At 28.0% G+C, this 12,678-nt stretch overlaps 1 protein-coding gene across 1 annotated transcript in view; it reads left to right on the forward strand.

Moving 5' to 3' along the window:
* The window catches only part of LOC140679259 (semaphorin-4C-like), a 391,991-nt gene that overhangs the window by 323,439 nt on the left and 55,874 nt on the right, over window positions 1-12,678 (forward strand). Inside the window, exon 8 of the mRNA XM_072914311.1 lies at window positions 10,424-10,543. Within this exon, the coding sequence (XP_072770412.1) occupies window positions 10,424-10,543 (120 nt within the window). The remainder of the gene's footprint in view (window positions 1-10,423; window positions 10,544-12,678) is intronic.

The raw sequence follows: 12,678 nt of genomic DNA on the forward strand, positions 1-12,678 counted from the left end.
CCCAATAACATTGCATCTAATAGAGAATGTCTCATTTGCACCCCCTGGTGGTGAAATCTATCAAAATGAGGGTGGTCCCAAAAAGGACGGGATTTTTCAAATTGACCGTGTGTCGCTTTTAAAAGTGCTCCCCCTCTGGTCAACATATGAAATAACAAGTGTGTGTAAGAAATTGAAATGCGCCCCCTTGGGCCAAAATTAATTTAAAAAAATTAAATATATATATAGAGACATACTGTAATAACTTGAAGTAAATAATGAAGATTAAAAACCAATTACAAACCAAAAAATAAATAAATAAATAAATTTTACTAAAATCTTACCTATTTTATATTTAAATAGTATTAAAATTACAAACAAACAAAAAATTAATAAAAAATAAATAAACTAAAAGCAGTCTTTTTCTCACAATGTGTCAATTTTTTTCTTATAACAATTTCTCATATTCTTTCTGTTTCTGTAATATTACAATATTTTCTTGTAAAAAAATTACTTTTTTAATGCAAAATGGTGACATTTGTCATATAAAATTTTGACTTTTGTCACAATATTGCCAAATTTTTTGGTTGTTCTTCTAAAATAGTGACATTTGTTGAGTTAAATTATGACTTTTGTCATCATTTTGCCAAGTAAAATTCCGATTATTATTATAATATTGCCAATATTTTAAAGTTTTCTTATAAAATTGTGACTTTTGTCGAGTAGAATTACGACTCTTTCTCTCTGGCCAACATATGAAATAACAAGTGTGTGTAAGAAATTGAAATGCGCCCCCTTTGGCCAAAATTTATTTAAAAAAATAAACAAAAATATGTATATAGAGACATACTGTAATAACTTGAAGTAAATAATGAAGATTAAAAACCAATTACAAACCAAAAAAAACAAAAAAAAAACATTTTACTAAAATCTTACCTATTTTATATTTAAATAGTATTAAAATTACAAACAAACAAAAAATTAATAAAAAATAAATAAACTAAAAGCAGTCTTTTTCTCACAATGTGTCGATTTTTTTCTTATAACAATTTCTCATATTCTTTCTGTTTCTGTAATATTACAATATTTTCTTGTAAAAAAATTACTTTTTTAATGCAAAATGGTGACATTTGTCATATAAAATTTTGACTTTTGTCACAATATTGCCAATTTTTTTGGTTGTTCTTCTAAAATAGTGACATTTGTTGAGTAAAATTATGACTTTTGTCATCATTTTGCCAAGTAAAATTCCGATTATTATTATAATATTGCCAATATTTTAAAGTTTTCTTATAAAATTGTGACTTTTGTCGAGTAGAATTACGACTCTTTCTCTCTGGCCAACATATGAAATAACAAGTGTGTGGAAGAAATTGAAATGCGCCCCCTTTGGCCAAAATTTATTTAAAAAATTAAACAAAAATAAAACATAGAGACATACTGTAATAACTTGAAGTAAATAATGAAGATTAAAAACCAATTAAAAACCAAAAATTCAACAACAAAAAAATGTTTACTAAAATCTTCCCTTTTTTATATTTACATAGTATTAAAATTATAAACCAAAAAAAAATGAATAAAAAATAAATAAACTAAAAGCAGTCTTTTTCTCACAATGTGTCGACTTTTTTCTTATAAAATTGCGAACAATTTCTCATATTCTTTCTGTTTCTGTAATATTGCAATATTTTCTTGTAAAATACTTACTTTTTTAATGCAAAATGGTGACATTTGTCATATAAAATTTTGACTTTTATCACAATATTGCCAACTTTTTTGGTTGTTCTTGTAAAATAGTGACATTTGTTGAGTAAAATTATGACTTTTGTCATCATTTTGCCAAGTAAAATTCCGATTATTATTATAATATTGCCAATATTTAAAGTTTTCTTATAAAATTGTGACTTTTGTCAAGTAGAATTACAACTCTTTGTCTCTGGCCAACATATGAAATTACAAGTGTGTGTAAGAAATTGAAATGCGCCCCCTTTGGCCAAAATGTATTTAAAAAATTTAACAAAAATATGTATATAGAGACATACTGTAATAACTTGAAGTAAATAATGAAGATCAAAAACCAATTACAAACCAAAAATTCAAAAAAACATTTTTTTTTTACTAAAATCTTCCTTTTTTTATATTTACATAGTATTAAAATTACAAACAAAAAAATGAATAAAAAATAAATAAACTAAAAGCAGTCTTTTTCTCACAATGTGTCGACTTTTTTCTTATAAAATTGGGAACAATTTCTCATATTCTTTCTGTTTCTGTAATATTGCAATATTTTCTCGTAAAATACTTACTTTTTTAATGCAAAATGGTGACATTTGTCATATAAAATTTTGACTTTTGTCACAATATTGCCAATTTTTTTGGTTGTTCTTGTAAAATAGTGGCATTTGTTGAGTAAAATTATGACTTTTGTCATCATTTTGCCAAGTAAAATTCCGATTATTATTATAATATTGCCAATATTTAAAGTTTTCTTATAAAATTGTGACTTTTGTCGAGTAGAATTACGACTCTTTCTCTCTGGCCAACATATGAAATAACAAGTGTGTGGAAGAAATTGAAATGCGCCCCCTTTGGCCAAAATTTATTTAAAAATATAAACAAAAATATGTATATAGAGACATACTGTAATAACTTGAAGTAAATAATGAAGATTAAAAACCAATTACAAACCAAAAAAAAAAAAAAAAAAAAAATGTTTGCTAAAATCTTCCCTTTTTTTTTATTTACATAGTATTAAAATTACAAACAAAAAAAATTAATAAAAAATAAATAAACTAAAAGCAGTCTTTTTCTCACAATGTGTCGATTTGTTTCTTATAAAATTGGGAACAATTTCTCATATTCTTTCTGTTTCTGTAATATTGCAATATTTTCTTGTAAAAAAAATTACTTTTTTAATGCAAAATGGTGACATTTGTCATATAAAATTCTGACTTTTATCACAATATTGCCTATTTTTTTGGTTGTTCTTGTAAAATAGTGACATTTGTTGATTAAAATTATGACTTTTGTCATCATTTTGCCAAGTAAAATTCCGATTATTATTATAATATTGCCAACATTGAAAGTTTTCTTATAAAATTGTGACTTTTGTCGAGTAGAATTACGACTCTTTCTCTCTGGCCAACATACGAAATAACAAGCGTGTGGAAGAAATTGAAATGCGCCGCCTTTGGCCAAAATGTAATTAAAAAATTAAACAAAAATATGTATATAGAGACATACTGTAATAACTTGAAGTAAATAATGAAGATTAAAAACCAATTACAAACCAAAAATTCAACAAAATTTTTTTTTACTAAAATCTTCCCTTTTTTATATTTACATAGTATTAAAATTACAAACAAACAAAAATGAATAAAAAAATAAATAAACTAAAAGCAGTCTTTTTCTCATAATGTGTCGACTTTTTTCTTATAAAATTGGGAACAATTTTTCATATTCTTTCTGTTTCTGTAATATTGCAATATTTTCTCGTAAAATACTTACTTTTTAAATGCAAAATGGTGACATTTGTCATATAAAATTGTCACTTTTATCACAATATTGCCAACTTTTTTGGTTGTTCTTGTAAAATAGTGACATTTGTTGAGTAAAATGATGACTTTTGTCATCATTTTGCCAAGTAAAATTCCGATTATTATAATATTGCCAATATTTTGAAGTTTTCTTATAAAATTGTGACTTTTGTCGAGTAGAATTACGACTCTTTCTCTCTGGCCAACAAATGAAATAACAAGTGTGTGGAAGAAATTGAAATGCGCCCCCTTTGGCCAAAATGTATTTTAAAAATTAAACAAAAATATGTATATAGAGACATACGGTAATAACTTGAAGTAAATAATGAAGATTAAAAACCAATTACAAACCAAAAATTAAAAAAAAAAAACATTTTACTAAAATCTTACCTATTTTATATTTACATAGTATTAAAATTACAAACAAAAAAATGAATAAACTAAAAGCAGTCTTTTGCTCACAATGTGTCGACTTTTTTCTTATAAAATTGGGAACAATTTCTCATATTCTTTCTGTTTCTGTAATATTGCAATATTTTCTCGTAAAATACTTACTTTTTTAATGCAAAATGGTGACATTTGTCATATAAAATTTTCACTTTTATCACAATATTGCCAACTTTTTTGGTTGTTCTTGTAAAATAGTGACATTTGTTGAGTAAAATAATGACTTTTGTCATCATTTTGCCAAGTAAAATTCCGATTATTATTATAATATTGCCAATATTTTAAAGTTTTCTTATAAAATTGTGACTTTTGTCGAGTAGCATTACGACTCTTTCTCTCTGGCCAACATATGAAATAACAAGTGTGTGGAAGAAATTGAAATGCGCCCCCTTTGGCCAAAATGTATTTTAAAAATTAAACAAAAATATGTATATAGAGACATACGGTAATAACTTGAAGTAAATAATGAAGATTAAAAACCAATTACAAACCAAAAATAAAAAAATGTTTTACTAAAATCTTCCCTTTTTTATATTTACATAGTATTAAAATTACAAACAAAAAAAATGAATAAAAAATAAATAAACTAAAAGCAGTCTTTTTCTCACAATGTGTCGACTTTTTTCTTATAAAATTGGGAACAATTTTTCATATTCTTTCTGTTTCTGTAATATTGCAATATTTTCTCGTAAAATACTTACTTTTTAAATGCAAAATGGTGACATTTGTCATATAAAATTTTGACTTTTATCACAATATTGCCAATTTTTTTGGTTGTTCTTGTAAAATAGTGACATTTGTTGAGTAAAATTATGACTTTTGTCATAATTTTACCAAGTAGAATTCCGATTATGATTATAATATTGCCAATATTTAAAGTTTTCTTATAAAATTGTGACTTTTGTCAAGTAGAATTACGACTCTTTCTCTCTGGCCAACATATGAAATAACAAGTGTGTGGAAGAAATTGAAATGCGCCCCCTTTGGCCAAAATGTTTTTGAAAAACTACACAAAAATATGTAAATAGAGACATACTGTAATAACTTGAAGTAAATAATGAAGATTAAAAACCAATTACAAACCAAAAATTAAAAAAAAAATTTTTTTTTTACTAAAATCTTCCCTTTTTTATATTTACATAGTATTAAAATTACAAATAAAAAAATTAATATAAAATAAATAAACTAAAAGCAGTCTTTTTCTCACAATGTGTCGACTTTTTTCACAATATTGCCAATTTTTTTGGTTGTTCTTGTAAAATAGTGACATCTGTTGAGTAAAATTATCATCATTTTGCCAAGTAAAATTCCGATTATGATTATAATATTGCCAATATTTTAAAGTTTTCTTATAAAATTGTGACTTTTGTCGAGTAGAATTACGACTCTTTCTCTCTGGCCAACATATGAAATAACAAGTGTGTGGAAGAAATTGAAATGCGCCCCCTTTGGCCAAAATGTATTTAAAAAATTAAACAAAAATAAAACATAGAGACATACTGTAATAACTTGAAGTAAATAATGAAGATTAAAAACCAATTAAAAACCAAAAATTCAACAACAAAAAATGTTTACTAAAATCTTCCCTTTTTTATATTTACATAGTATTAAAATTATAAACCAAAAAAAAATGAATAAAAAATAAATAAACTAAAAGCAGTCTTTTTCTCACAATGTGTCGACTTTTTTCTTATAAAATTGGGAACAATTTCTCATATTCTTTCTGTTTCTGTAATATTGCAATATTTTCTTGTAAAATACTTACTTTTTTAATGCAAAATGGTGACATTTGTCGTATAAAATTTTGACTTTTATCACAATATTGCCAACTTTTTTGGTTGTTCTTGTAAAATAGTGACATTTGTTGAGTAAAATTATGACTTTTGTCATCATTTTGCCAAGTAAAATTCCGATTATTATTATAATATTGCCAATATTTAAAGTTTTCTTATAAATTGTGACTTTTGTCAAGTAGAATTACAACTCTTTGTCTCTGGCCAACATATGAAATAACAAGTGTGTGTAAGAAATTGAAATGCGCCCCCTTGGGCCAAAATTAATTTAAAAAATATATATATATATACATAGAGACATACTGTTATAACTTGAAGTAAATAATGAAGATTAAAAACCAATTACAAACCAAAAATTTTTTTTTTCTAAAATCTTACCTTTTTTATAATTACATAGTATTAAAATTACAAACAAATAAAAAATATATATAAACTAAAAGCAGTCTTTTGCTCACAATGTGTCGACTTTTTTCTTATAAAATTGGGAACAATTTCTCATATTCTTTCTGTTTCTGTAATATTGCAATATTTTCTCGTAAAATACTTACTTTTTTTATGTAAAATTATTACTTTTTAATGCAAAATGGTGATATTTGTCTTATAAATAGCTATACCGTAGAGCGGCCGTGCCAGCAACTTGAGGGTTGCAGGTTCGATCCCCGCATCCGCCATCCTAGTTACTGCCGTTGTGTCCTTGAGCAAGACACTTTACCCACCTGCTCCCAGTGCCACCCACACTGGTTTAAATGTAACTTAGATATTGGGTTTCACTATGTAAAGCGCTTTGAGTCACTAGAGAAAAGCGCTATATATATATAATTCACTTCACTTATAAAATTCAGACTTTTATCACAATATTGCCAATGTTTTGGTTGTTTTTGTAAAATTTTTGAGTAAAATTAAAATGTTTGAGTAAAATTATGACTTTTGTCATCATTTTGCCAAGTAAAATTCCGATTATTATTATAATATTGCCAATATTTTAAAGTTTTCTTATAAAATTGTGACTTTTGTCGAGTAGAATTACGACTCTTTCTCTCTGGCCAACATATGAAATAACAAGTGTGTGGGAGAAATTGAAATGCGCCCCCTTTGGCCAAAATGTATTAAAAAAATTAAACAAAAATATGTATATAGAGACATACTGTAATAACTTGAAGTAAATAATGAAGATTAAAAACCAATAACAAACCAACATTTTTTATTTTTTTTACTAAAATCTTACCTTTTTTATAATTACATAGTATTCAAATTACAAACAAATAAAAAATAAATAAACTAAAACCAGTCTTTTGCTCACAGTGTGTCGACTTTTTTCTTATAAAATTGGGAACAATTTTTCATATTCTTTCTGTTTCTGTAATATTGCAATATTTTCTCGTAAAATACTTACTTTTTTAATGCGAGATGGTGACATTTGTCATATAAAATTTTCACTTGTATCACAATATTGCCAACTTTTTTGGTTGTTCTTGTAAAATAGGGACATTTGTTGAGTAAAATAATGACTTTTGTCATCATTTTGCCAAGTAAAATTCCGATTATTATTATAATATTGCCAATATTTTAAAGTTTTCTTATAAAATTGTGACTTTTGTCGAGTAGAATTACGACTCTTTCTCTCTGGCCAACATACGAAATAACAAGTGTGTAGAAGAAATTGAAATGTGCCCCCTTTGGCCAAAATGTATTTAAAAAATTAAACAAAAATATGTATATAGAGACATACGGTAATAACTTGAAGTAGATAATGAAGAGTAAAAACCAATTACAAACAAAATATTCAAAAAAGAATAATTAACTTCAAGCTTACCTTTTTTATATTTGCATAGTATGTATATATTATTAATGTTGTAAATACACATCTTTATATATCTAGAAAGGGTGGTCCTAAAGATGATTTGTCGGAGGTCTCAAGTAGGTAAGTAATATAACAGATTGTGTGTGTGTGTGTGTGTGTGTGTGTGTGTGTGTGTGTGTGTGTGTGTGTGTGTGTGTGTGTGTGTGTGTGTGTGTGTGTGTGTGTGTGTGTGTGTGTGTGTGTGTGTGTGTATAAAGGGGTGGATTGACACAATAAGAAATGCTTTGATGCTAATTATATTGATTAAACTTTTTTTCCAAACGGTGGCTAAAAAATTTACCGTATTTTCCGGACCATAGGGCGCACCGGATTACAAGGCGTACTGCCGATGAATGGTCTATTTTTGATCTTTTTTCATTTATAAGGCGCACCGGATTATAGGGCGCATTAAAAGAGGTCATATTATTAATTTTTTTCTAAATTTAAAACATAAAATGTTGTGATCATTTAATTATTTTGCAAATGTGCCTCTAGTTGGTATGATCATAATAAAACACAGGCTCACCTTCGACAGCGTCTTCTCCCCGTCATCTTTGTTGTAGCGGTGTAGTGTGCAAGGACGGGAGTGGAAGAAGTGTCAAAAGATGACGCTAACTGTTTTAATGACATTCAGACTTTACTTCAATCAATAACGGAGCAGCATCTCCTCATCCGGAAACAACAACTCTCTAATAACTAAAGTTCCTTGGGTGAATAATGTAAACTTACTACACCGGTATGTTTTAGTGCTTTCATGGCGAGTTTACTGACAGATATAAGTAAGAACTTTACACTACTTTATATTAGAAAAGGCAACAGCGGAGGATAACAGGAAGGTAGAGAAAAAGAAGAAGCTTGTCGACTAAGGAGTCGTCGCAAACTACAAAGGCAGATGCGCGCAAATTTTCAGGACTTATGCAGATCCCAAATACAGATCAGCAGGTACCAGAAGGTAAGACAAGTTGCTTTTGCATAATATTGTGAAACAAACCGCCAGATAGTACGTCTTACCTTATACACACACCATAATAATACTCCTATGTTGAAGCACAGTACAATCCATCAAGCGGTGCGGCTTCATAGCTTACCAAAGTCGTATTAAAACATTTTGATAGATTTTTGAGCGCCGTGTGTAATGTTCCATATTTTCAATGGAACATATAAAATGTTGGTGTTGTTTTACTTGAGTCATATTGCCATCATATTGCAGTCCACGCGTATCTCTTATGTGTGACTGCCATCTACTGGCCACACTTATCATTACACCATGTACCAAATAATATAATTTCATTATAGTTTAATTCAAAATATATAATTTGAGGTCGGTAAGCACAACCAAAATTATTCCGTACATTAGGCGCACCAGGTTATAAGGCGCACTGTTGAGTTTTGAGAAAATGAAAGGATTTTAAGTGCGCCTTGTAGTCAGAAAAATACAGTACTAACGAATAGTTTGGTACCACTGTTCTCGCGCCATATGCTGTTTTTGGCCAGGTGGTCATAGTAAATTGCTTGTCAATTGACTTACCTGGTAATATTGTCAGGTTCAAACACTGATGACATCTATTAAACAGACAAGAAGCAAGGAATCATGCAGAGACAGAGTTCAATTTAGCTCATGGGGAGAACGCATGGAGCTGCACACTTAGTCACAGTCTCGCCCTACGCTCTAAGGCACCTACTCAGTGGCCTAGTGGTTAGAGTGTCCGCCCTGAGATCGGTAGGTTGTGAGTTCAAACCCCGGCCGAGTCATACCAAAGACTATAAAAATGGGACCCATTACCTCCCTGCTTGGCACTCAGCATCAAGGGTTGGAATTGGGGGTTAAATCACCAAAATGATTCCCGGGCGCGGCCACCGCTGCTGCCCACTGCTCCCCTCACCTCCCAGGGGGTGATCAAGGGTGATGGGTCAAATGCAGAGAATAATCTCGCCACACCTAGTGTGTGTGTGTGACAATCATTGGTACTTTAACTTTAACTTTTATTTATTCAGGAGTTCCCCAGTCAACATCACTAAAGGCCGCCTCTAAAAGGAGTGGTCACACATATCATGCAAAGCAGGTCCAGTACGCACAATACGTGACGGAATGTGCCGGGGGCCTTGTGATTTCGCCGTGTCTCTGCTTCGTCTGCATGCTGTCTTCTTATCTGCGTTGAGGTCCTTGAAGTCCTTGGCTAAAACAAAGATAACATCTGCAGCTGAGGCCACCCCTCAGACAAGAAGTTTTGTCCTTGCACAGATAGAAAAAATACAGCTTGAGCACAATAGCTAATAACTATAGCAACAGACTTAAAGCATACTGAAATTGTGTGATAATATATACATGATTATTCTAACAAATATACCATTTTTAATTTAGGGTTTAGTACATGAAAAAATAAGCTCAGCCATGACTGATATTTTGCAATATAAAAAGACAAACACAACCTTGAATTAAATAGCATTTTCCTCGTAAATTGTCCCTAATCCTTTGTTAAAAATGGGCAAACTGTAAAAAAAATGTGTCATTATTCCGTCTCGGCTGCATTTTGAATGGAAAAAGCAACATGATTCATGGTTCTAACAGGGGCATAAAAAGCATGAATCCGATCTTTTCAAACTACTCCTGCAGGTGTTCACATCTGTTTTGTCGCCATGCAGTTGCACGGCAGGTCCAGGAGTGCAATTTTTAATTGCGCGTTCCATTCGGTCCAAAACTGCACGGCTTAATTCAAGCCACAGATGCCCAGTCGCCGTTTTGTGTTCCCCCACTGGACTGTTGTTGACCTTGGTTATTTTAGCTTGGGTTTAAATTCAACCAAAAGTTTGTTTTTCTGTTGGTACAGACAAGGAGCTGTACTCCGCCACACTCAACAACTTCCTGGGAACTGAGCCAGTCATACAAAGAAACCTGGGCCAACAGCACTATAGCATGAAGACGGAATACTTGCCTGCCTGGCTCAATGGTAAGTCAATTAGGGGGATGACACAAAAAAACACTTGGGTATTGAAACATCCAAAAAGGAATGTTTTTGATGGAGGAATTAATAGAAGCGCAGCATTAACAGCACTGAGACAAAAAATAGGCAGTAGCACCTAAAATTAAATGTTCCATCTTAACACTATTAAGAACGTTCATATTCATTGCATTAAATTAATAGTCATGTTAAAAAATGATAACACACCACAGTGACTGTAAATGGCATGTTTGGCGTCAAAATGCACGAGTCCACTTTTTCAACCATCCATCCATCCATTTTCTACAGCTTGTCCCTTTTGGGGTGGCGGGGGGTGCCAGTCTTGCTCCAAATTTACATACATACTGTATGCTTGTCGGTCCCCTAAAATGAAATGGAAAATAATACATGTTAATAAAATATAATGTAATAAAAAATTATAAAAATAAATATTTATATATATATATATATATATATATATATTTACACATTTTGTTTCATACATTTATTTTTATGTATATATATATTTTTTTTAAATGTATATATATATATATATTTTTTTTTTTTATTTTTTTTTTTTATATATATATATATATATATATATTATTATATATATATTATATATTTTTTTTTATTTATATATATATATATATATATATATTTTATATATATATTTTATATATATATATATATATTATATTATATATATATTTATTTTTATTTATTTATATATATATTTATATATATATATATATATTTTATATATATATATATACATACTGTATATATATATGTACATATATATATATATATATACATTTAAAAAAATATATATATATATAAAATATATATATATATATATATATATATATATATATAAATGTATGAATATATATATATATATTATTATATATATATTATATATATTTTTTTATTTATATATATATATATATATATATATATATTTTATATATATATTTTATATATATATATATATATATATTATATTATATATATATTTATTTTTATTTATATATATATATATTTATATATATATATATATTTTTTATATATATATATATACATACTGTATATATATATGTATATATATATATATATATATATATATATATACATTAAAAAAAAATATATATATATATATATATATATATATATATATATATATATATATATATATATATATATATATATATAAATGTATGAAACAAAATATGTAAATATATTTATAAATATTTATTTTTATAATTTTTTATTACATTATATTTTATTAGCATGTATTATTTTCCATTTCATTTTAGGGGACCGACAAGCATATTTTTATGTATATTTTTTTTTTTTTTTTTTAATGTATATATATATATATATATATATATATTTTTTTTTTTTTTTATATATATATATTATTATATGTATATTATATATATATTTATTTTTATTTATATATATATATATTTTTATATAAATTTGTTTTATTTATATATATATATATATATATATATATATATATATATATATATATATATATATATATATATATATATATATATATATACTGAGGGTGGCCGTATAAACAACTTTAACACTGTTACAAATATGCGCCACACTGTGAACCCACGCCAAACAAGAATGACAAACACATTTCAGGAGAACATCCGCACCGTAACACAACAGAACAAATACCCAGAACCCCTTGCAGCACTAACTCTTCCGGGACGCTACAATATACACCCTAAGATAATGATTATTTGCAAAAAAAAAAAAATGTGTTTCTCAGTTGGAACATTAAATATCTTGTCTTTGCAGTCTATTCAATTGAATATAAGTTGAAAAGGATTTGCAAATCATTGTATTCTGTTTTTATTTACCATTTACACAACGTGCCAACTTCCCTGCTTTTGGGTTTTGTAAAATAAATTAGACTGGCAGCGCTTCCCGTTTTCTGGTCACAACTTTTAATTGATAAAACAACAACACTGACTTATTGTTATCTTTTTGAAGGAGGGAAATGAAGAAGAAAGCAATTAGAATTCCTGATAAAAGGGCAGATATTCAGGGTGACTATGAGCAAAGAGAGGGGGCAGGTACAGGCGGCTACCGAGGCATAAAAGGGGGAAACCTCATCT

Source organism: Nerophis lumbriciformis, linkage group LG12 (genome assembly GCF_033978685.3).
Source record: "Nerophis lumbriciformis linkage group LG12, RoL_Nlum_v2.1, whole genome shotgun sequence".
Lineage (NCBI taxonomy): Eukaryota > Metazoa > Chordata > Actinopteri > Syngnathiformes > Syngnathidae > Nerophis > Nerophis lumbriciformis.